The 27,054-nt window shown below is 39.9% G+C and overlaps 1 protein-coding gene across 5 annotated transcripts in view; it reads left to right on the plus strand.

Annotated features, from left to right (window-relative positions):
* ptprz1a (protein tyrosine phosphatase receptor type Z1a) overlaps positions 1-27,054 on the plus strand; it is a 94,039-nt gene that overhangs the window by 35,489 nt on the left and 31,496 nt on the right. For all 5 annotated transcript variants that reach the window (XM_084017762.1, XM_084017763.1, XM_084017765.1 and 2 more), the window contains exons 2-10: positions 218-280; positions 4,191-4,370; positions 7,666-7,817; positions 8,773-8,868; positions 13,314-13,380; positions 13,461-13,618; positions 17,174-17,324; positions 23,201-23,385; positions 26,751-26,877. In XM_084017762.1, coding sequence (XP_083873888.1) covers positions 218-280; positions 4,191-4,370; positions 7,666-7,817; positions 8,773-8,868; positions 13,314-13,380; positions 13,461-13,618; positions 17,174-17,324; positions 23,201-23,385; positions 26,751-26,877 — 1,179 coding nt within the window. The remainder of the gene's footprint in view (positions 1-217; positions 281-4,190; positions 4,371-7,665; positions 7,818-8,772; positions 8,869-13,313; positions 13,381-13,460; positions 13,619-17,173; positions 17,325-23,200; positions 23,386-26,750; positions 26,878-27,054) is intronic.

Here is a 27,054-nt window from a genome sequence, read left to right on the forward strand (position 1 = left end):
CTTTTGAAGTAACTTGCCCAACACTGGTCACTAACAAGCTAGTAGCTAGCCATCTCCGGAGCCGGCTCCGCTTTTTTCCTTGTGAATTGCGACACTTTCTGGCCTGAACTGACATACGTTGTATTTCAGCAGTGAACCAGTTACAAAACTTGTTTCCAGGATTCAGCAGTGAAATTAATTTAAAATCATTCATTTAAATCTCTCTTGTGTCTTGCAGCTGGAGGATACGGGTACAGGAATCAACGCAAGTTCTCAGAAGACATCGACTGGTCGTACGCAGGTGAGTCGACCTGGAGCAGATTATTATAAAAGCTGTGCAGAATCACTACTTTACTTTCCCTGCATGGTGTTAATCTGCATGTGAACTGGATGGGAATAACACCAGTCAGTCTGCAGGTTGGACGCTTTGGTGTTGATGGATTTCAGAGGCTTTCTGTCCTGAGTGACACATTGTTTATATTGTTATGAAAGAAACCAGTAGACTGTATAGTTCCCCGGTTTCTCCATGAGTACCAAGGCCATATCGTATAATAAATAAACAGTTAATTTGATCTTTCGGGATCAGAAGAATCATTTGACATTGAAGAGTGTCTTCTGATCATTCTGGTACACTGCATACACCTGCTGCATTATGGGACGAACAACTGCGTAATTTAAAGAGCTGGGTGGGTCAAACAAGCACAGGACTTTTGTCCAGAAGACCTCGGTTCATGTCATGCGTGTAACTCGCTGGTCACGTGACTCGTCAACATCAACCTCATCTTTCTCTAAACCCAAGACTAAAGAAGGGAAGACAGAAGTTTATTTTAAGAAGACATTATGCGTGTAACAAGGGTTGATTGACGCCACGGCATCATTTATGCGTGTGAAACTGACATTAAACGGGAAGGTAGAGCGTCATGGTGTTATTCGACTTGATGCTCTGAGCATAGTTTGGTTCTTCAGAGAAAACAAACATAAGCAGTTATTATTGCTGATATCCCAGCATGCATTCTGCTGTGTGTGTTTGGGTTGTTTACTAATTTAACCATTTAACAGTAAAGATGGTGACACCTGGAGGAGGTTCCTGTCATCCTTATTAAGGCAAGATAGGTTAATCTGCATTCAAACATCAAAAGCCAAAGGAAATCGTGCAAATGAAACATATAAAAAGAACATTTAATTAAATAATTAAAAGATGAAAACGGTCATTAAAGAGCCAAGATAATAGAAAATAAAAACGAGTGACAATAGAATAAGACAACTATAAAATACAAGAATAAAATGGATATTGCAGTGTAAGAAGTGATCTAATAAAAGGCAGCAGCAAACATAAAAGTCTAGTTAAACCATCATGTGATGTAGAAATGCTTAAAAAAAAACGAGTTGTGTCGATCACCCTCCAGGATTTTATGACATTTTCCAACTCAATAAAATATTTGAGAAAAGCCACAACTTTTTATTGTTTAATTGTTTTCTTTGCTTTAAAGTTTGCCGCTGCATTATTCAGTGGAGGTATACATTTGGAAATAAAGCTCCACTTCCTGTAGTTTAACATACGTGTGTGTGTGTGTGTGTGTGTGTGTGTTTGTGCGTGGGTGCGTGTGTGTGTGTGTGTGTGTGTGTGTGTGTGTGTGTGTGTGTGTGTGTGTGTGTGTGTGTGTGTGTGTGTGTGTGTGTGTGCGTGTGTGTGTGTGTGTGTGTGTGTGTGTGTGTGCATGCTCCATTGACATGCTAATATCCATCCTGACCCAGAAGCCTGTCTGACCTGGTTCGGGCTCTTTGTCCTCCGGTGGAAGAAGCTCTGAGCAGCCAATCAGAGCGAGGACCAGGCGGTCACGTGATACGCTGGCATACCTGCGAACAGACACCAGACCAGCTGGCTGAAACTACAATACAAACACTAAATTAGCACAGGAGAGTGAAAGAGCTGCAAACATCTGCATGATTAGTGAGTTGGTTTCTATTGAAGGAATTTAATATAAAAGGACGTAAAAATCTGATTTTAAATTATTATAGGTTATATTGTCACAGAGATGCTTGATACAGCAACATGAAGTTTAAAGTCACAGTGAGGAAAAATAAAGCAGAATAATACATATATAATAATCAGTTAGAGGTTCCAGGATGATTGGTCTTGAATAAAGTTGACGCCAGTTTAATTATGTGGACATTCAATGACTGTTATTATAATTTAGACATCCATATTTTTTTGTTGTAATGACGTGGGAAACTAAAATTCGTCGACATCTGTCTGGGAACTGGTTTTAATAAGCAAATGATAATAATCATGTTGACAAGTCAGAGAGCTACACCTTCACTCAGCTTTCTGTGATTGGTAGCTGCACGTCAGGTTGCGTGTTCAGGTTTTTGTGCTTCTTAAGCAGTCAGCAACCTCCGGATGTGAAGGCTGAAGCCAACCCTGAAGTGCCTTAAACTGTCATTCTCTCTGCTGGCCACCAGGGGCGACTCCTATGATTGTATTGAAGTATGAGAAAATGAGCCTACTTCATTCTTGATTTATTATCTCAGTAAACATTGTAAACATGAGTTAATGGTCTCAATCTCTAGTTTCAAGTCTTCTTCAATCCAGCATCATGTTCATTTAGTCAAATATGGTCCATTTAGAGTCAAACAGACCAGCAGGGGATGCTTTAGGGGCAGGGCTACCTGCTAATTGACAGGTCGCTACCAATGCTAGTTAGCTACTAAGATGACTTTAACACTTAGCTGTAAAGTTGACCTTGAAACTAACTTTGTTCGCAGCTTCACACCAGAATCCAGATGGATCCACCCATCGCTCTTCCACAGTCCAAATATGATCACTTCCTTAACTGGTTACAAAAATCTAAGATGGCGACGGGCAAAATGCTGAACTCAAGACTTAGAAACCGTAGTCCACAAACGAACAGGTTCTTCTATACAGTCTACAGGTATGTTTTACCCATCATACCTGTGGGTCACATGAAAGCTAGTGATCGATTCCAGTAAAAAAAAAAAAGAAATGTTGAACTTCGATTTAAATGTTTCGGTTGACTTCTAAAAAATATAGCAAATCCTCCAAATGAAATTGCTAAATAGATGATTTTTAACTGCCATCGAGAATGACATGTAGTCGTGTTTTACAATCCGACGCTGCAATCGGTATCCTCCCAATACTGAACAAAAAAAAGTACAGTTTGTTTCACTGTATGTGAAACCAGTAGATTGCTTTTAGTGACTTTGATGAACTACGGTGAAGCCGAGGAGGAACCTCACATGCTGCTCACATTGACTTTGCAATAACAGTTAAAATAAAAGCTTGTGGCTATAGATCAGGTCGACATGAATATGAGCTGCTGGATTAAACACACACACAGGCACACACACACACACACACATGAATGAATGAATTCTGTGAGGGATTACTTGTCTTCCTGACTAACACTTTCCATACTGTATTTAAGTCATGCGTCTTTGTGTTTTGAGAGTGAGGGGAAACCTGATGCTGAACTCTTTCTGATGAGGCTGTTAGCAGAAGGCTGCAGGCTGCATCTGAGAAACGGCTCCATTGAAAAACGGTGACCTTACGAGAGCTTTAAGAGAGAATAATGTGAGTTGATAATAAAGCCGGGTGCAGCAGAGCAGCTGGAGGTGATTAGCTCATAACTAGCTCTCAGAGCAGCACACCTGTTAGTGGTAAGAGAGAAATCTGCACTTCATCAGTTTTTCAAAAAGGAGAATATCAACACCAGTTCTGTTAAATACTTGTGTGCAAATATAATATTTCATTCATTGTTTTGAGATTGATTTGCTCATAAAAATCTATCATGACAACAGTCCACCAAAACCAAGGAAAAGGCAATGACTGTGTCCCCTTCTTATATGTGAAATGAATGTGCTGCAACTGTGAAAATGGGCTTAAATATCACAGAATACGTGGTAAGATCAAGTTGCAACAATTGCACTTGTAGTATTGGAATTAAGCGGTGAGATGTTTGTTGTTGTTATGCTAATAGTATTATTAACAGGGTGTAATATAGTTATTGCATAAGTAGTAGCAAAGCAAAAATGTGCGTTACGTCTCGTAATGCATCCCGGGAAATTATGGGCCGATGACGGTTTTCTGGGTTGTTTTTCAGAAGCTCCTGATGTGGGAGCTTCCCATCAGCCCCTGGGGCGGCGGGGCGATAACCACTTTATGTGAACACTTGTTTCTGTCCGCCCTCCAGGAACCTTGAATCAGAACAATTGGGCCAAGAAGTTTCCATCCTGTAGCAACGCCAAGCAGTCTCCCATCAACATCGAGGAGGACCTGGCTCAGGTGAAGCTGCAGTACCAGAGGCTGAGGTTGGATGGCTGGGAGAGCCTGACGGCCGACAGGACCACCATCAAGAATGATGGCAAGACGGGTAAGAACCCGCCAGCCGCTGGCGTGAAGATGTGGTCACTGTTTCCAAGAGATAAAGGGCCTGTAGACTATTCTGAAAGCTATTATCAAAATTGTTTTATATACAATAATACATGATCAAATCTGAAAGGGGTCTTTATAGAGCTTTAAGAGGTTAACAAACTGTGGGTGTTATTTTTTTCTGCGCAATGAATTCACGTGTCCCTACTGGCCACCAGGTGGTGACTCCTCTCTGATTGTATAGAAGTCTATGACCCTACTTCTCTCTTGATTTATTATCTCAGTAAACATTGTAAACATTAGTTAATTGTCTATATTTCCAAGTCTTCTTCAATCCAGCATTCACTTCGTCAGTTATGGTCCATTTAGAGTAAAACAGACCAGAAAGCGGGGGATGCTTTAGGGGCGGGGCTACCTGGTGATTGACAGGTCGCTACCACACTACCAATGCAGTTAGCTACTAAGATGACTTTAACACTTAAAGTAATTAAGCACTTAAGTTGACCTTGAATTATTAATTTTTAGCTGCTTCACACCAGAATCCAGATGGATCCAGAAGATTGCTGCTCTTGGTGCAGTGCTCAACAGATCCACTCGTCCACAGTCCAAATATGGTCACTTCCTTCTCTGGTTGCAAGAATCAAAGAGGACGATGGCCAAAATGCCGAACTTGAGGCTTCAATAACCGTAGTACACAAACCAATGTACTCTCACCATGGCGATGCCCACTATAGTCTGTTTTATCTAGTGACTCTTTTTAGCATCCAGGAAGTGAAAGAATGAGCTAGAAATGATTTTAGTGCAAGTACTAAACACACAAGTGAGATACGTCATTAATGCAACTTTTCAACGTGTACTCTTTCCAATTATGTATTGTGTCTTATACTTCAACAGTTATACTACAAAAATACTTTTTTAAATTGACAAATATAATATATATATATGTAATTTATGACATAATTGACTTACTGTAGCCTACCTATTATTCTTCCAAAATAGGGTTCAATGGTGGTTCTCCAGAAGGCCTCTCTATAAGGCATTAATATGTTTTCAGCTTTTTTCAGCTTTTCTCTGTTGCTCCCACAAGTGGATAAATAAATGAATGAACTTTTAGAACAACATCCTCTGGTATTTAGCTCTTATATCACCGTGGAATTTTACAAGATTTTAGAAATTTCCATTTGGATAAATCTTGCACATTGATATAAAACAAATAGTTATCTGAGCAAGATTTAATGCTACTAATAAAAAATAAGTGAAGGTAACATTTGAAAGATTCACTCAAACGTCATGCTATTGCCACAGAGACAAAAATTATTTAATTTAATTTAATTTAAATTTTTCAAATTGATGGCAGCCATTTCTCAAGCATTTTTTTAATTATTATTTTAGTATACCTCTGTCCCTTCCTAAAGGATCGTCCATCTGTCTTTCTCCCAGATAGAAACTGAGCGATCGGGCCTTTTCTTATACAGTGGTGTCACATTGTCAAGGATACAGTTTCCAGTTCCTCGTTTGACAGCATTGAGAGCCTTTCATATATTTCCTCTCTCTAAGTGGTGTGACACACAATAGCCTACAGTGTGCATTCAAGGTAATTGTTAAGTGAAATTGTAGACAAGAGGGATCCCGCCTCGCCTTTCCAAAAGCTCCACACAGACGAGTCCAGCGCTTCTTAGCAACAGGACTCTCAGCAAAATAAGAAGCACTCTGTTGTGGTTGTTGCTCGGCCGCCAGCTGCACGAAAGGCTTTTATTAATGGAGATGTTTGGTGGACAATCTGAGCGCGATTCAGGCCGATGGTACTTATACCTGTTTTTTCAGCCCACAAATGGGCACTGGGGTTGGAGACACAGACTGCCATCCGTGCACACACTTTAAAAAGCTGTGGGGCGTGAGGAGTTCACTCGGCCGCTAATGGAGGATTTCACTTTCATAAAAAGAGGTGATGGGTGGAGCGTTTATGGATCGCTCCATGCCTTTTGATAACGGGGCAAACACACTTTTCAACAGCAATGAATCAGCAACAAGTTGAGTCAATATTTGCCCAACCTTGAGACAGGATTAAACAGAAGACATAATAAGTGAGACGCACACAGACAACACAGAGGATGTGGACGAGGCCAGGTCAAAGTACAGATCAAAGTGGTGGGACGAATAAAAAACTACCAAAAGCAAACAGAGGCCTTAAAGCAACTTTTTTGTTGTGTACATGTACAGAAAAATATCAGGAGTCGTGGGCAAAACAATGGTATTCAACCACTAAACTACAAAACCCCAAATGCCATAGAAAATGTATTTTCTATCAGTTTGACATTAGATTTATTGGTTACATTGTAGGCACATCAATTCTGGTGTTAATGTTCTTACCAAATTTATAAAAATCTGCATTTTGTGATTAAGCATATGAAAGGAGCCGTGAGAATTTCTGTTTTCATGTTAGCACTTTGAGGTTGTTTTTAACTATGAAAAGTGTGTTACAAATAAAATAAAAGTCACCCGGATGAGTTTGGTGATTGACCCAGAGATCCGTGAGTCAGTGCACTGATTCGGATTTACTCTAGTGAAGCGCAGGAAACGTGAGGTGTAATCTTTGTTTCTTTTGATGAACAGTCAATCCATCGTATTTAAAGCCCCATGCTTTTTAAAAAGATTTTCCAAAGTCATGCAGTGTGTAGACTTAGGCTCAGAGCTGGTGGTGATGTTACATTTTAATTTAAATAAATGCCCTAATTTAACCTCTAATACAGTGTATAGCCTAAGGTCCCAGTTAAAATACGATAATGTTATGTATAAATCTATAAATAAATGAAGTAAAAAATATTGGTTTCTGTTTCTTGGCTAAGCACTCATTTAAAAGATTATGATGCAAATGTAAGATGTAAAATTGTAATAATAACATATAACAAACACAACAAACGGAATTAAAGTACAGAAGATGAAAGGACTTAGGGATGCTCCACCTTTATTAGACCATCAAAGAACGTTTGGACCCTCGAGGGACCTTTTGTCAGGTCAAACAAAGACCGACATGAAGAAGATCCCCTTGTTGACTGAACGGTCTAATAAAGGTGTTTGTGGAGTTTTGTGTTGTCAATGAGCTCTCATCCTTTCATCTTCTGTACATTTATAATCCATTATTTCAGTCAGTGTTTTTCTTTAAAGCTGTGAAAGATTGATTTTGATCTAGGTGATAATTTGTTCACACACAGACACACACACATACACACACACACACACACACACTTAAATTAAAATATTGCACATTCATGTATTCATGTCTTTACTGTTTTCAGTGGCGCTCAATGTGAAAGGAGAGTTCTACGTCAGCGGAGGTGGTCTTGGGTCAAGGTTCAAGGTCGGGCGCATCACTTTCCACTGGGGGCGCTGCAACGCCTCCTCAGAGGGCTCTGAACACAGCCTGGATGGAGTCAAATACCCCCTTGAGGTGAGACATGGCCGAGTTTCATACAGATATTATCATTCAGCACTTAAGTACTACAGATATGTTTTTTTTTACTGCGTCTATGCATACGCCTCCATTTTTCAAGCATAAATGATGTGTTCACACCAAACACAAAGTGCATATTCACCTTGCGTCATCTCACTAGACCTACCAGATAGGAGGCGGGGCTTCCCTCCACGTAGACCCCAACCAGGTTTCCTCCATCACGGCTGAAATCACTATTGCTGCTTTGTACATGTAGCAGTCCCAGATACAGGAGGTGCTCGGTGGACTTCACCAAGCTGGATACTCTGGATCTAGCAAGACCCACCTGGACTGGTTTACCACTGCTGGAAGAACTAAAGAATAATAGAATAAACTAACTGTGATTTAATATCAATAACCAGATGAAAAAGATGCTGTCATAACTCCATGATGATGGTGATCAGTAAAACGTGTGAAGTCATGCTTTGTTAGGTCTGTATACAAGACTACTTTTAGTACTGGTATAAATGCTGGTTTTCTGAATGGAGTCTGGTTGATGGGTGCTAAGCTATGCTAACATTGTATCTGCTCCATCAACACTCCAAATAAGGTAAACTAGACATAAATACAACAGAGACCTTGTTGTTTGGACTGTAGACAGTCTCTGGTTTCTCCACATAGTCTTGTCTGGTCTCTGGACTAATGTGAGCTCCTATTGTAGACCTCTGGGGGACCACAGATACACTAGACAACATTTGGTTCCTCCATTTCTGATTCAGGACGACAGGAGGAGAAAACAGGAGGAGAAAGCTGATAACGTGAATTTCAACTCATGCCATGTTCAGTGTATTTACAGCATTAAAGGAAGAAGTACTAACACAGATGTGTAGTGCTGCAACAAAGTGAGATCAATATAGAAATAAAAGTATTGCCAATAATAATAAAAAAGGAATATTTGTGTTTTCTCCCACAGATGCAGATCTACTGTTATGAGGCGCATCACTTTGGCTCTTTGGATGAAACCATTAAGGCCGGAGGCAGAATCACGGCGCTCGCCGTGCTGTTCGAGGTGAGTCCTACTTTACTGGGTGGATGATGGCGTAACGCTGAGATCAGCAGGCCAGTTGTCTGTTGTTTCCCAGAACAGTAAAGTAGGCTTCAAATGCAAATAACCCATTAAAATCATGACATTTGAACTAGCAAAGGAAGGTAGTTTTGGTGGAAAGTAAAGTTGACACGTTACCACGGTTACACAAGCATGTCAGAGAACTACAGTGACTTTCGGGAAACGTTGAAACATAGGGAACATCACACATCAGATCTTGATGAACAAATTATTTATATTTTGAATCCATACTGATGTACATTGTTTAATTTGTTGAGAACAAAATGACGCAACAATGGTCAATGGAAACCAAAATCATCAACCCATTGAGGTCTGAATTCAGAATCACACCGAAAACCAAAGTGAAACATAAATCTCAGACTGATCCTAGATTGAGTTTCATCACAACAGCTCATCATATGACTCAGTAGTAAGTTTGGCCCCTGCCTGCCTGGATGAACCCCCAACATGGTCTGGATGGAGTCCTAGGGGTTCTCCTCCCAGACCTGGATCATGGCATCAGTGACCTCCTGGACAGTCTGGTTCTTGGTGGGTCGGATGCACCTATACATAACATTGTATCAAATAATGGGTCAGAGGACCGTGAGGACCAGTAAGTGGTATCAATGCCTTTATCATCCAGGAGCCTACACACTCTGGACACATGAGACCGGGCTAGTCCTGGACCTGGAGGAACCCAGGACCCACTGTGCCTGGAGGAACCCAGGACCCACTGCACCAGGAGGAACCCGAGATCCAGTTCAACTGGAAGAATCCAGGACCCTCTGCACCAGGAGGAACCCAGCACCCACTACACCAGGATTAACCCAGGACCCAATGAACCAGGAGGAACCCAGGGGCCACCAGCATAAGGCCTGATAATTGCTCTGAGGATTTCATCCCGCTAGTTTACCAATCGGTAGTACCATTGGCTATGACATGGAGGTCTGTGTGACCTTCCAAGGACATGACTCAGAATCTGGTCCTTATGCTGGTTTGATGTCCAGCTCTCCTGGTGTAACAGTCGGTCTCCTGGTCCTCCTCCTGGCTCTTGAGACTATGCTAGGAGATACAGCAAACCTTTTTGTGACCTCACGTATGGATGTGGATCTTGAAGGAGCTCCGCCTCAAGCTCCAAGTAGGACACTAGCAGAACCAGATCTAGAGAAGAACCACTTTGGGTAAATCAGAGTGAATAGTGTCAAACACATAGTGGGGTAAAAAGTGTAATTTTGGCTTCTAAAATGTAGTGAAGTAGAATCATAAAGTAACATAAAACACAAATCCTTGTAAAGTACAAGTACCTCAAGTACAGTACTTGCATTGGATGAGGAACTGAATTATTAATGGTACTTTAAATAGATGAAGTCCAGGATCACTGTCCTCTGAGTGGGACAAGATTTGACTAGACAGTGAAAAGCTCGGCTTTGTTTCTCTGAACACTTTTGATTTTGCCCTAAAAGGTCGGAGAGTAAACGTTGTGCGTGGGTTTACAGCAGTTAGCTCTGGGCTAATGGTTTCGGGTGATCCACCTTCCTTTCACAAAATCTCTGATTTCAGCAGCTTTTTCTGAAATTCTAAAAAGTTGGCAGATTTAAAACACAGAATGACTTTCTGGGTGACTTTTTGTTCAAGTTGGGTGAAAAGAGTCTGAGACTGAGGGAATGAATCAGTCTTCAAGTCGAGTGCTTCAGTGGGTATCACAAGAAAAACCTCAGTGAGAGTGCCGCGTTGGGGAGAGTTTGATTCATAACTTGGCTTAGGATCACTGCCGAGCGCTTGTCTGTGTTTTTTGATGCCAGAGTACGCAGCGATCGTCATGCAGACTTTCCCTGTTTGGCTTTGAGCAGTCGAGTTGCCCCCCCGGCTGAGGTTGAACCGACAGAGGCCACGTTGGAACGCAGCTCAGAAACACTTCTGATGGGAAGCTGCAGGCTGTGTGTGTGTTCTGGGTGGAGAGCATGCTGGGAAAACAACCAAACACAACAAAGCTCATAAACTTTTTTCTTTTTTTTTTTTGTGCTTTGCCAACCAACATCTAGCTTTACAACTGATTTAACTCTCCAAAGTTCATGTTGAGGAGAGTCTGGTGGCTTTGGTGAAGGTGAATGTTATACGAGCTGAATGTCCGGGAACAACCCGATCAATATGGAAGTTTACACAATGAATGGTCCACAGCAGCAACCTCTGAAAGGTGAAATTGAGAGCCTTAAACTTGTATTATTTGTAATGGCCAGCAGCTGGCGACTCTTCTGGTGGCAAAAATAATTCTGACTCTATAGAGACGCTATGTCCTGCCTCCTTCCGATGTCCTCCATGGAAAGTTATTTCTGAAAAATATACATGGTAGTCAACAGCAAATGACAAGTATTTTTTTTTTGGTCCCTGATATTACCATTAATTACACATATAATGATTGTCATCTTTTAAAATATAATTTTTGCATGTCAAGTGTCTCAGTTTGTTGCAGTGTCATTTATTTAAGTGTGAAACCGCTCAGTGGACTCTCTTCTCATACAACGTACGTCAGCAACACAGCCATTAGCTCGTCTTGCTAGCTAACTAGCTAACTTGGCTAGGTATGTCACCAACATGGTCGTTAGCTTGGCTTGCTTGCTTGCTACCTAGCTAACTTAGATATTTTCCGTCACTAATTTCACATGATCTTAGCTGACGTGTTCTGTCCAGTGACTCTTTTTATCAGCAGGGAGGAGGAAGAAGTAGCGAGACCTGGTGTTAGTGTTAGTAACATAGTAGCTTCAAGTAGGGGGGTCATGACGCCCCTCAAAATACCAAACCATGACAATGGGAAAAATCATTGATTGTTTCGGATTCAATGCAGTTTATCCACAACATGGCCTTATCATTTTGATTTTATTCTGCACTTTCTCTCTTTTGAATGAAATAGAAATAATAACAATCATTTTAATAATAATACAAAGTATTTGAAAAAGTTGCTGAATTTTTCCACTTTTGTTTTGCTGAACACTGACTGAGGACATCCTGATATTACAGTCATTCAAAATGAAATCATTCTTATTGTAGATTGAAGAACGTTGATGGATTGTTCTGCTGATTTCCTGTCAGACTGGTTTTAGCTGATGAACACCCACGATGACATCAAAGTGTATTACTGTTCCCATGAAGCATTACTTCATTGTGCCCTTATGGCCACCAAGGAATCCTGCACACAAACCCATCGTGTTTGTTGCTGTTGTAACCAGGGGTAACCTGTGTGGCTGCAGTCAACAGGTGGAAAGATCATAATCAGCTGTAAGACTTCAAGTTGTTGTGATTGATACAAACGAGTTAGCAAGTGAGCAGAGGGCTAAACAATTCAAATAGTAAGACAAAATTAATAGTGGTGAAAAGCAACTAAGTGCACTCACTCAATGCTGTACTTACTACTGTACTACTTATGAAGTATTTCTATTTCCCACTCCACCGCAGTTCAGAGGCAAATAGTTCACATTTTACTCCATGTTTATCTGTTTATCAATTTTACTTCAGTTACTTTGCACATTAATAATAAAAAATATAGTCAACAAATACATGATGATGTATTATTATAGGCTAAGATAAAACTTAAGATAAACTATTATTTCTATTTTATTTATGGTAATATATTTTGGGCTAAATACACACCTGCTTCCGTTTCATAAACTTTATTGGCTGAAAAACAATTTTTAAGATTGGCAACTTGGCAAACTCTAACAAGGCCTCCGTTCCTCTATTCAGGCAACAACATTCTCTCAGATGTATCGTCATCAAATATGTGTGCAAATAGATGTACTTGCCTTTCTCTCCACCATCATCATTTATTAACCTCTTACATTTTTTCATTTTTTTCCCACAATATCAAGAGCTTAGTATCCTAAGAAAAAAAAGAAAGATAATATTTTTTTTCTGCTGCTTTTTATGCTCTGAATATCGTATAGAGAACCAGAGTATTTCTACATTGTAGTATTACTGGATGACTTTTTAATTTCTTTTCCAAGTAAAAGATCTTCTTTTACATCTGACGGTTAAATTAATTTGAGATAAAGTAAAGTTACAAATGTTCAGCTTCTGTCACTCCAACTGGTTGTAGCACAAATGCGAAATTAACCAAAACCAACTCAACATTTACAGTTTGAGGATATAAAAACATTATTGTTTTACATAATTGATAGCGTTGAATATTATCCAGTTTAAAACAGTTGGTGTAAGTGAAGGGGGTTAATAAGGGTTGGGAGCTGCTGCTCTTATGGATTTGACTCAAGTTAGGTTGACTCAGCTTTTAAAATTACCATAATTTTCCTCTGCTTTGATTTTTTACTTCGATGTTTTGGTCTATTTCAAGATTTGTTAAACCTGGTCTGTGTTGGACTCTGCCGATCGTTATGACATCCTTGTGTTTCTCTTCACAGACGAGCGTTGAGGACAACGTGAACTATGCAGCCATCATCAACGGCATCAACAGCGTGAGCAGATACGGTAAGTTGGTTTCCTCTTCTGGCTCTCGCCTTCTCTTCTTCTGCTGCATTAATTAACCCCCCCCCCCGTCTGCCATCCAGGAAAGAGCGCAGAGGTTTCACCCTTCGCCATGCGAGGTCTCCTGCCGAACTCTACCGAGAAATACTTTGTCTACAACGGCTCCCTGACCACGCCGCCCTGCAGCGAGACTGTCGAGTGGATCGTCTTCAAGAACACAGTGGCCATCTCCGATGAGCAGGTGAATTGATTTTTGTTTTTTAATGCAAGAATTCACTTTTCCAATTTAACTAATGTTAACTAACTGTTCCCCAACTGATATTCCATACTCAGTACACAGACATAAATATTTATCAGAAATGTTTTTTCTCATACAAACATATGTCCTTGCCTTTTTCTTGATAATCATCATTTAGCAACTTCTTCAAAATTAATTTCCAAATTTGCTACTTAAGCTTGTTTTTCTATTTTTTGTTCTATATTTGTTTTTCTATAAGCCTGCGGCTTCTTGACACTTCCTATCACATTTGTCTTTTTTTCTTGTCTTGTGTGCAACAAACTCGGATTAAATTAAACAACTTAATGCTGCACTGCAGATGCATTCAGATTAATCACCAGGTAGCTGTGGGTTAATCATTATTAATCATGGCCTGGGAAAGGGAAGTTTGGGGTCACCTGTTAAAGCTGCTGCCCCTGCGACCCAACACCAGATAAGCGGTTGACGATGATGATGATGATAATCGTTATTTGTAAATATGAAAAATTCCCATTTGCTCTGTTTATTATTGTGAGAACGGAAGATAAATGACAGAAGGTGTATATGCACCAGAATGTGAAGCCTCTACAAATAGAGATGCACTGATAGCACTTTTTATCAGAGTACAAATATTTAAATGTCAATACTTGCCGATACAGAGTACTGCTACTTAATAATACCATTACAGATCTAACAATAACTTTGAAAACATTCAACTGTTTTCCTGATACAAATAGTAGAGTTTGCAGTAGAAATATTAATACCTAACTGTTTAATCTGCTGTCAGTTACACAGTTAAAATAAATATGAAAGCTCAAAAAGTTCACAGACTCAGAGGAGCAGCTTGTCACTGAAAGGAGAATAGTGCTGGTCTACCTTAAAGTTAAACAAAATTAGTGCATTAACATAAAGAAATTAACTGATGTTAACTGACGTGAATTTTGACAGCCCTAATTTTTTTTATTATTTATTTATTTTTTATCTCCAGTGTAGCGACTTACTCTTTAAGCGTCGGTGTGGCCCTTTAAGAACCAGACGTCACCTTCTGCTCTTTTGTTCAAGATGAAAAGACAAAGTGACACAATTACAGAAAATGTCCGTAAACAGTCTTTTTAGAAAACGTGTTCAAGGAGCTGAAAGGAGGAATTATCATACCAGAGCTCAGACAACAAACAAGTGGTGTGTGTGTGTGTGTGTGTGTGTGTGTGTGTGTGTGTGTGTGTGTGTGTGTGTGTGTGTGTGTGTGTGTGTGTGTGTGTGTGTGTGTGTGTGTGTGTGTGTGTGTGTGTGTGTGTATGTGTCTGTGTGAGCTTAAATACCGTAAAGATCTTTTGTGAGCCAATATTTGTTTGATGTAATGACTGCTTCTGTATGGCTGTCAATCACTCAGCCAGGGACACGCACACACACACACACACACACACACACACACACACACACACACACACACAGACTCTCTCTGACACACACACACAAACACACGCCCATGCACAAACATGTGCATGTGAAAGCAAACACAACAGGTTTTTCTCAGAAAGGTTCCAGTATGATGATTGCTGAGGTTCAGACGTCATCTTCCACCAGACTCAGTCACTCTTTCTCTTACAAACACACACGCACACAAACAAACTGTCATAACAAGGCTCAAGCACTGATTGATTTTGTTCAACAACAACATTGATTCCAACGGACGATACAAAAGAGTCTCACGTCAGTTTATGAAACAATCGCACAATTAAGAATCTACACATTTGTGAACGTGGCCACAAATTTTTCATTTTCTTTAAAGTTGTTCTCCGTAAGATTTGAGATCCGTTGCTTCTCTTTGGCGTTAGATGTAATTGCAGGCGAGCCTCTGGGACCTCATCTCCCAGAGTTCCTTTGGAAACCCAACAGTGTCGACTGTATGAGGTTGATTGTGATGCTGGTTTTCCCTCCTTGCCGGTCACTTTGTTCTTGATAACTTTCCTTCTTCACTTCATTAGTTTTGTGTTTCTTTTTCTTGGGACTGGAAGTTGAAGTTACCAATTTCCAATTACAGTGAAACACAGCTTAGCTTCCGTGAGTAGCTCCTCCTGGGCAGACCAACTGCTGCTGACTGACAGAAAAAGCTAAAACTCATTTTGAATTTTGCGCGGGAATGTCGCCAAAGACAGAGATACTATTTCTGGGCAAAGCAGTAAATACAAGCACTTTCATTAGTGGGTCACATGATCAATCACCATTGTTTAAACTCACTCTTTGATAGATAGTAACTTAAAAGACAATTAAATAGATGAAAATGTACAACTTAAAAAAATGTGTATGTGCACTTAGGTTTAGGAGAAAACATTGTGGGTGGGCTTTAAATTAGTACGTATACTTGGGTGTAGGAAAAACATCTTAGTTTGGCTTTAAATTAGTATGAATACTTGGGTTTAGCAACAAAAGGAAAAGTTACTTTCACTGGTTTCAACCACTAGACTCGAACACACGTCTCGATGTTGAAAGTCCCTTACATGAAACACGATTGCATTTTACGCTCTGCCATGAAACTGGGTTTCAGCTGATCAATGACCAAACCACTAATAATTGATTCTACAAAGAAAAAGGAGTGATCAGATTTGAGGTGAATCCCGTTGGACCCTGTACGCTGCCTGGTGCAGGTCTTCCAGGTCTTTCGGGGTAATCCCAGGTGTCTCAAAACTTCTGTAACGAGTCTCAGCTGGTCTACATTCCAGCGTTAGCCAGCGCTAATAGCCTTAATGGGCTCTGGGCTCGGCAGGTTGGGAGTTGGACCCTCCGGTTACACAACAGCGTGTAAGTGACTCACCTGAGCAGGTACGGAGGTGTGGCTGAAAGGAGCATTCCAACATAATTCACAGCTACTTTACGCCCGTTCACATACAAACTGTTCAGAGAGCTGCAGCTGTGTGCTGTAGATGCTTAGGCTTTATTCTGGAGTCAGAAGACTCTTTTACGTCTTCTATGTTTGTGATTGCAGGAGAACTATTAATCATAATCACCATATACTGTATGTTTGTTTTGAACATGTTTAAGCTTGTCAAACACTGACTTGCCTGACTGACTGGGACTCAAATGCTGTGATTGCTGTGTAGTCAATTTGGATTTGGATTTTGTTACATGACAACATATGAATATATTTGTGTGTGTGTGTGTGTGTGTGTGTGTGTGTGTGTGTGTGTGTGTGTGTGTGTGTGTGTGTGTGTGTGTGTGTGTGTGTGTGTGTGTGTGAAAACAACTTTATTTCAAAGTCATCTGTATATACACATACATGTACACATATAAATTAAAATATCTATAAATGCATATACAGTATACCTGTATATTCATGCATTCACAGACATCCACCTTTTATGAATTGCGTTAACAGGGTTGTTAATTGTACTTACTTTACTATGTTGTGTTTGTTAGAACTGAGGTCCTGAGAGTCTCATTTCACCGTGTACCACTGATGGCCCCAGGGCCCTCAGTCTGGCTCACCTAGGTGGGTTGACCGCAGGATCACCATGATGAAGCTGCTCTGGTTTTGTGTTGCAGCTGGAAATGTTCTGCGAGGTGATGACGATGCAGCAGGCCGGATACGTGATGCTGATGGACTACCTGCAGAACAACTACAGGGAGCAGCAACAGCAGTTCATGGGTCAGGTGTTCTCCTCCTACACCGGAACCGAGGAGGTCCTCACGCCAGGTATGCGTCTGGCATGTCCTACTCCTGTCCTTCATGTCCTGCTGTAGTGGTGCAGCTCCACGGTTGGGATAATTCTACCTGTTGCCTAAAGGCGCGCTCACACCAACACCGAGGGAAATTCTCACCTCACATTACTCGCGCAAGTTTTTGTCATTGTCATTTGTGTTTATTCACATCACCCGGACTTACCTCCATGTAGACACGTGTTGTGAAGTCACAGATAATATCTAAGCAATCAAACGCTGTCTTGTCTGGGTTCATATCATCATCCAGAGGCACTCGGTTGAATTTTTATCAAGCTGTATCCACTGTGAATAGCGAGATACGCATCTGCTGGTTTACTACAGCGGAATGAACTCCCAAAAAGTAATTTAGTTGTAATTTAGGTCTGTCTGCAAGACGACAAGTCTGGATTGACGGGTGCTAGGCTATGCTAACATTGTAGCGGCTCCATCAACACCCAAATAAGGTCATCCAGTCTTAAATCTGTTTGTTGTCCAAAAGACCCGTCAATCACCCCTAAAGGTCTCTCTTGTAAATGAGACCCTGGGTCTTAATGAGATGTTACCTGTATAAATAAAGGTTAATAAAAAAGCATCCCGTGTTTCTGTTCTGTTTGACTCTAAATGAACATCATGCTGGATTGAAGAAGACTTGAAACTATAGATTGGGACCATGAACTCTTTACAATGTTTACTGAGAAAGTAAATCAAGAGAGAATAAGAGTAATTTTCTCAGAGACTTCTATACAATCAGAGAGGAGTCGCCCCCTGGTGGCCAGCAGAGAATGCAGGTTTATAGCCTCAGTTAAATTTACCACCTACATTTTGAAGGTTTCTTGAAATGAAGCCTCCGAAAGCTGCTGAATCAGGATACAACTAAAGTGTCATCTGGCCTCTGTACCTCCGTGTGACCCGAACTGTGAAGAATCCCACTCAATGCTAATTAAATAAGTCTAAATGCAGAGAAGTGGATCAGGAATGATGGGACAGAAAAGGACAGAGGGACGAGAATAGAACTCCAGTGACCCAAATGAAATCTCAGCGACAGCGAGAGGATGACGATTTCGATTTCCCCGCTGGTTGAAATCGATGATTACTAATGAGGCTGAATTGATCCATGGTTTTTGGGAGCGCTTGTTCTGGCACCAGAAACCAGGAGATTATTTGGCACTCACAATCTCCTTTCTCTGTTTACTGCCTCGACAGAAATGTTTGTAAAGTTGATTTGTTTGGGCTTTATATACACTCTCAGATTGATTATTTACTTAAATTTGTTCCCTGAAAGTGTTATGCTCTTATTTATTTATAACGCTGGTGTATTGTATCTAGGCCCATTTACTCGCGTCCTTGCAGAAGTTGCAGAAGAATATCTTTTGGAAATTATATGGAAAAATAAGGGGAAAAGATATAAAAAATGACAAAGAGAAAAACATAAGAGCAAGTAAGAGATGTTTTCAAAAAACATTTTTAACAAGAATTTGAGTGATTAAAAAATGGCGGTGGGAGTCGTGCTCTTCCACTGATGAGCATGAATATTATATTTGTCCAAAAGAATAAAAAAATTAACAACATCCAAAAAAACATAAGTAAAGGTAATGATGGAATATTGTAAATAAATAAACCAGTTCTGGGTATCAGCCAACAAGTTGGTGTCAGAACACAAGTTGGTGTCAGAACAAGTTGGTGTCAGAACACTTCTTTGACTTTAAGAGGATTGGATACATAAAGAGAAAAGGCCTCTGTAATATAAAGGAGCTTTAATCGAAATTTCATGTTTGAAAACCAGACCGGCTACACATTTAACAAGCTGCAGAAGTCAACTGCACCCATACACACAGATAAAACTGTCTCCAAAAAAACGGACTTACTGCAATAGAGACAATTGTGCAATAACTGCTGTGTTTTCGTTTTTATGTTTATATTCTTACATTTTTATTTTTGCTATTTATTTATTTATTTATTTTATTTTTATTTATTTTTATAGCTGCGAACTAGAGACTAGAGATTCTCTAATAATTCTGGTCATCCACAATACAGAATTGTGTGATGAGAAATCCTGGGTGAATATGCCTGTTTGTGGAAGTAGGACAGCTTTACAAAATTACATTCAAGCAAGAAATGAATCCGTGTCCCTGGATATTCTGTTGGGAATATGGTTTCATGTAGATCTCTAGAGATAGAGATCATGCATCCTTTGAACCATTTGACTCTGAAAGAAGCGATTACAGTTTTAAATTCCATGGCTCTTGAATGGCCATTTGACTGCTTGTGATCTGTGCAGGTTATGAATTTAGTTCTTACATATGAATTGAATTATTATGGAGTAAGATGTCGTTTGTGATGAAGTATTCAGAGTATTACTCCCATAGCCTTGATCTGATGAATAAATGCTCCTGTGGGGTTCTTTTGGCTCACTCTGCCCTCTAGTGGTTGGAACTAGACTCACATCTTTATCACTTGCACTCAGTGGGGAGCAATTGTTTTTGAGGAAACTTGGCAATTTTACATGCATAAACACACATTCAAGCGCTTAGGGGTCAGAGGTCAGTGAGAGCAGAGGTTCAGGTTCAGGTCGGAGCTGTTAGCAAATGTGTCATTGTTTGTGTAGATGGAGCCTCGACCCTCCTGCCATCCTCAGACCCTTTTAATCTGAGTTAATCCAGACCTCAGAGTGTCTGTTATCTGCATTATCTCTGCTTCTCTAATCTCAACTCTGACCCAGAATCATTGTGTGCAGAGACTCGAAAACACACCAATAACCCACCGTCACACTAATTCCACTGCTAATTGTATGTATGTATGTACACTGTTAGAAATGTTCCTGTAAAAAAAACAGTAAAGAACTGGCAGCTGGGTTGCCATTATGTTACTGTAAAATGAACATCTTTTTGCTGTCACTGAAAGTTACAGCTTTAAACTGTAAACAAAAAAAACAGTGTGAACTGTAAAAAAAAAAAACAGTAATGAACTTGCAGCTGGGTTGCCATTATGTTTCTGTAAAATCTACATATTTTTACTGTTACTCAATTTACAGTTTTTTTGAAAAATAGTAAAAAGTAATGAAAAATACAGTGTAAACTGATATTTAAAATTACTTTCACTGTATTTTACAATTAAATGACTATTTAGTTTGTATTATTTATAAGTTTGAATAATCTATTAAAAAAATATGATTGCACACAGTTAAAGGCAGTACTGTTAGTGTGGAAGTCCAATAACATCGGCAGGAGAGTTACGGCTCACTCGAAGACACCAGGGGTCCGTTTCAGAAAGCAGGTTTAGTGAAAACCTTGAGTTAGTTAACCCTGAGATGAGAGAAACTCTGGTTTTTCGGTTTCACAAAGCCAGTTCAGCATAAATCTGAGTCAGTTACCCGGGTAACATACTCCGTGAACCTAACCTGCTCGCTAGCAGGTTTGCTTCAACAAACCCTGAGTTTCTCCCTACATGTCTCCGCCTTTTTACGGAATCTGAACCAACTCTGAAAAATTGTGCCGTCCTTTCATCGTCAACCTAATCGATACGGAAATAAAAGTGATTCTAGCAGCTTTGCGTCGGGAGAAGATTTTGATTACCTTTCCTTCCAATCACATTAGATATTATCTAAACAATATTCTCCGACATTTTCAACATTTCATATCGCGGACATAATCCGCAACCAGATTCTTTGCGGAGGTAGTGTTTTTGCGAACGGGAGATTTATGAAATGTTTCAGTACATTCCTGTGTTGAAATATCTGCTTATATTTACTGTTTAATATGTGAAATATGATTAAAATCATATGCCTTAGTCAACGTATTTGCGCAATATTCTTTCTTATGCTTAATTTTCAACTGACACCACTTTCTTTCTGTGCCTGGGGGGATTACACCCAATGAAAATGATAACTCATTCAGTGCGCTACTTTGTGAACTACGGGAATTGAACCGCTGTCGCCTGCATCATAGGCACCGTTGCTAACCATTACACCACAGATTGTCGCTCTGTAAAGCTGAAAATGAACAATTATTACCTTTAGATCAATAGACTGTTTCATTCAGTTATACACATTAGATCGGGCAGTAATTGTCTGCCACGCCAACTATCACTACTTTGCTGCAGTTACGTTGCTCCGCTTTCTCAGGATGAGCTCGTTTTCTACATAAACACTCAGTAATATCTAATGACGCTCTCCCCGTTGCCATGGTGAATCGTAGTATCGGAGCTCCATTGATGATGGCTTTGTAGAGTCGGCAGGCACGCGCGTAACTCAGAGTTTACATACCGGTACTCAGAGTTGACTGAACTAATTCAAAACCGCTGTTCTGAAACCGAAAACTCAGAGTTGCCCATCTCAGAGTTGATCAACTCAGAGTTCAGGGTTAGGTTCAGAGTTTGTTGAACCTGCTTTGTGAAACGGGCCCCAGGTTTCTCAATCCAGCCTGCAAGTAGCCGTGTGTGTGCGTGTGTGTGTGTGTGTGTGTGTGTGTGTGTGTGTGTGTGTGTGTGTGTGTGTGTGTGTGTGTGTGTGTGTGTGTGTGTGTGTGTGTGTGTGTGTGAGAGAGAGAGAGAGAGAGAGAGAGAGAGAGAGAGAGAGAGAGAGAGAGAGAGAGAGAGAGAGAGATCAGCTCTAAAATAACTTATATTCGCAACAACTTATATTGCATACAAAATTAACATTTCTGCCCCTCATTCCCCCCATCCTGATAAAAAAAAAATGTCCCAAGCCATGAACTAACACCTCAGCAAACCATAACATTCCAACCTTAAACATCCTCCTGGTACCTTTAATAGAAAACTTTGTTGCTTGCATATGCAGTGGTGTAAACATACCAAGTAGTATCAGACGAGGAGTTTCAGGTATGTTGATGGTCCTCTCAATGTCAGCTGTAGTGGCAGATCCCTAGGACATAGAAAGTGAATTACAAATTGTGTTGTTATAAGATGAGTCATTGTATGACATAGTATATGTATATATTAAAAGAAAACGTACATCTGCAAGTAGGATCAGATCTGTAATGTTCTCGGAAAAGTGAGCCATCAGAAGCTGGAGGACACAATATGACAGCTCAACATCTTCACAGAGAGAGAGAACTTCCTCATTACAAATTACCAGAGGTCCCCAGGTAATACTTATCTCGTGCGAATAGAGTAAATTACATAGACGGTAAAATGTTTACACAAACTATCATAATGTTTCATTAATTCACTGACAAAATGCAGCGGTCAATAAACGTTAACTTTGTAGAAATTAAAATGTGCTCCTTGTGTTGTTTGACTATCAGCTTTGAAAATTTAGCTAGCTGCTAACCAAACTCATTCTAGCATGTGCATATGCTGTAATCATCAATGCTAACAAAACTAATCAAAACTAATCAAATCAAACAATAATATAATATGTAATATAAAACAATCAAATAAAGTTGCTAATCACCAAATAATTAGTAAGATGGAGATGGATCAGGAATGGCAGATAACTAGCTTCACATGTGCAGCTCAGGCAATGCTCTTCCCAGAATGCCAAAAATAATGCATGATACTGTTATCTAATACACTTTAACGGTAAAGTGCTGTATAATAAAGTGCCGTAAATATACAGAAATGATTTACAGTGTATGTATGTATGTATGTATGTGCTGCATATTTTATTACAGGTAATTATTGGTATTTTACATACATTTGCATGTACTTTATGAAAGCACAAACAATACAGTATAAATAAAGTATTTGAACTGTATAAAATAATTTAATTTTAAAACTAACAGAAAACTACTGTAAATGTGTTTGTTATTTCTGAGTTATTTTACAGCACAATTGGCACAAAACCAGACTTCAGAAGAGTATTTCGTGACCCTCTGTGCTAAATGTTCCCACCTGTCTCCTGTCTCCCGTCAGTGTGTAGCTCAGAGCCGGAGAACATCCAGGCTACGCCCTACAACCTCAGCAGCCTGCTCGTGACGTGGGAGCGGCCGCGGGCGGTGTACGATGCCGGCATTGAGAAATACTCTGTCACCTACCGACTGGCCAACGTGGAGAACGCCGCGCCCTCAACGTACCTGACTGATGGAGACCAGGATGTGGTGAGAGAGAGTCCATGAGTTTTATTATGGTTTAACATTAAATGTTAAATGTTGCACCAAACGTTTAAACTATCTTAAATTTAAGAGAGATCACATTTAAACCCATCTTTAAAGGTCAATTTAGATTTGAATTAATTCTGTTGCACCAAAACTTTAAACTCAATTTTAAAATGTCATCTGGTTGTATTATTAACGTTTTCAGATAAACTGGGAATTGCAATAACCTATATTACGCTATATTGTTTTATTTGATAAAATAAAGTTTTCGGTGGGTTCATCTCACTTCAATCGATTTTATTGCAGCAAATGTGTTTGTGTCTCAGTCAAACAGACAGACTGACCAACATTTGACCAACTTCCTGCCAATCTTGCTGACTTTACCCCTCTAGTGCCATGTAGTGGACTGAAAAAGCGATTGTTACCAAAAGGTTTACAGTTTTTCTCAGTCGCTTTGGTGCTTTTCTCAGATCAGAATGAAAATTCTCATAACTATTAGTTCAACCTCCACAACATTTAGTCATTTGTGCACATCATAGTAGCGATTTCTCCTTCCTCTGAACAAATTGCAAATGCTTTTGGACATGTATCAGTTGCTTTCATACAATTCTCTTCAATTTTATAACATTATCATTTGCTTATGTCATGTCAGTCAAAATTAACTATACTTATGGATGCTGAAAAGTCGTTCCCAATAAAACTAACAGTCTTCATTTCGTTGCTTGAGTCATTACATACAAAATTGTTGAACTAGTTATCAAATTCTGTCAAGGAAATTTCATACCTTAATTTATCATTTCTTCCTGGAAATGTCTCCTAAATTGAACAGTTGCTCTCAGGTGAACTTCAGCTTTCACTCACGAGGAGGTGTGTGAAGTGTTAGTTGTAACCAATGACAAGCCACTTGTTCACAATCACTCAGGGATGAATCCCATGAACCCTCACTTTGCAAGCGTATATGAACTGAGCAGAACATAGTGTGTATATTCTACAAAACAGGGGAAGAGGGAGAAGAGGCCAAATACATCGGCAGATTCCTAATGACATTAGGGCTACAGTTGTGGACCATGTTGTCAATCACGGCCTCAGGATGGCTGAGGCTGGTCGGAGGGTAAACCAAATGTTGGAAGAACCACTGTGAATTGTAGATCTACCAAAAGGGTGTTTCTTATGTTTGTTCTAAATAAGTGACTGTAGTGTATTTTTCTTTTGCACAATGCTGTAGAATTGCAAAGAGCATATACAAAAATGTTACTGTAAATGTACGTATTCAGTGTCTTGTACTCACTTACTCCCCTAACTACAGCAATGTGTAATTCTACTGTAGTTTTCAACTGGCTGTACTAGTAGTGTATAGTGCTGTCTTGAGCATTTTCAGATAGTGTCACTGAGTTCTTTACTTTACTTTTACTTTACTTTATTTATAGAGCACTTTTCATACATAAACATGTAACACAAAGTGCTTTACACATATCAAAAAGAAAAATAGAAAAAACAATTTCAAATAAAGCCCCTCCCTCCCACCCTCCATACTACACACGCGCACGCACACACACACACACACACACACACACACACACACACACAAACATACACACACCTGCACACTCTCACTACTGACAATAGGGAGACATGGCATGACACTGATGATTGAGGAAACGCTATCTTTGGGGCCATCCACACTGGGAGGAGGCGTACGCTGTGCCACAGGGGGCACCAGTACCCAGGCCCCCCGACCCCGACAGACAACAGTCAGCCGAGCCGAAGGGACCCAGGGACAGCGCCCCCAGCAGCAGCCCAGACACAGCTCCCAGTGTGGAAGACCCCCCTAAGGAAACACTGGAGTTAATGCTAAAAACTAAAAGCATAAGATAGGATTAAAAAAAACATGAAAAAATAGATAAGTAAAATAGAAAAATAAAAATAAGTAAATAGAGTGAACAGCTTAAAAAGATAAAAATATATAAGATAATAAAATAAAACAATACCAATGTTAAGTAAAACAGCTTAAATTATTTAAGATCAATATCATCTTAAAAACAAGATAGAAGCAAAAATATAAAATAAGATAGAATCACATAAGAACGTAAGAAGAATTTAAAATACTAGTTAAAAGCCTGATTAAAAAGGTGTGTCTTTAACCTTCCTTTAAAAATATTAACTGTCTCTGCGGTCCTGAGGCTCTCTGGCAGGCTGTTCCACAGGTGGGGGCCATAGTAGCTAAATGCCGCCTCACCATGGGTTTTAGTTCTGGGTTTTGGTATGGATAAAAGGCCGGTGCCAGAGGACCTCAGGGTGCGCGAGGGTTGATATGGTAAAAGCAGGTCAGCTAAATAAGAGGGCGCAAGGCCGTTAAGACATTTAAAAACTAGTAAAAGAACCTTAAAATCGATCCTGAAGCGTACGGGGAGCCAATGCAGTGACGCTAAAACTGGTGTAATGTGCTCCCGCCCCGCCCATCGAGTTCTGACCTCGATGCAAATGCAAAAAACATTGAAAAACACTGAGAGAATTAACTGTCATAATGAAAACATGACAAAGCCATTTGACTATCTTGATTTGACTATCTTGTTCTAACCGATGGTGTCAAGACTTCTCATTTTGATGACACTGGCAGTTTCATTGACATGAATACTTGCTTTTGAGGAATGGACTACCCATTTTGAGCAGGTGACGTGCTTTTGCAGGTTATCCACTAGGTTTTGCAGTTTTGCACTAATTGTTTTGAGAAATGCACCAACTGCTGTGAAAATGTTAATGGTGATGTGAGAAAAGCACCAAAGCGACTGAGAAAAACTGTAATTTGCATTTGAAATATTAATAGTTTATATAATAAAAGCATGGACACTTGGCAGCATCCAACGCCCATCCAGTACTGACTTTTAATTTACACTTTAACATTGTCTGCCTTCTTGAGATTGGTTGAGCAAAATAATCAAGTTCCTTGAAGAAAGTGAATGTTCAGACTAATATGTTTTATGATCCGTTAGCTGAACGGGAAAATTGAACCAACAGGAAGTTGCTTTTTCTCCTGACCGTGAAAAGGGTTTTTTCCTGACTGCCTTACCTTTTCTTCTACTATTTAGCCAAATTGCTCCATTAATTCAGTCAACAAGTTCTTCTATAAAGAGGAGAAATTAGAGTTTCTCAGTCGAGCCATCAATAGCAACGTTAGGCTGACTAACTGAGCTTTAGCTCGCTAGCTACGCAAATGATGTAACATTTTATTAAGGAATACGGAGCAACCCAAAGTTATATAACAAACTGTCTTGAAGGAAATCAGCCTAAAGCTGATGGTATTATTGGGAAATAATTGTTATTCACTGCTAATGTCATTCCATTTTATCTATTCCTTCTCCCTCCACCAGGGGGCGATCCTTGACGATCTGTTAGCCAACACCAGCTACGTGGTTCAGGTGGTGGCGGTCTGCACTAATGGTCTGTACGGACGTGTGAGCGACCTGCTGACGGTCGCCATGCCCGCCGACGATCCCGGTAAGAGCGATCGTGCCCGAGGCTGAGTGTAGACATCCGCAGACGAACTGTACAGATGTTTCTCTTTACGTTGCAATCTTTTTTCTTTTTTTTTTAAATAGGTAAAAATAACTATCTGGCTTCTGACAGTGGAGCAGTAAGATGTTTAAAAGTGGAAGACTAAATCTGTCTAAGCTA

This window comes from Eutrigla gurnardus (assembly GCF_963514095.1).
Source record: "Eutrigla gurnardus genome assembly, chromosome: 9".
NCBI classification, from domain to species: Eukaryota; Metazoa; Chordata; class Actinopteri; order Perciformes; family Triglidae; genus Eutrigla; species Eutrigla gurnardus.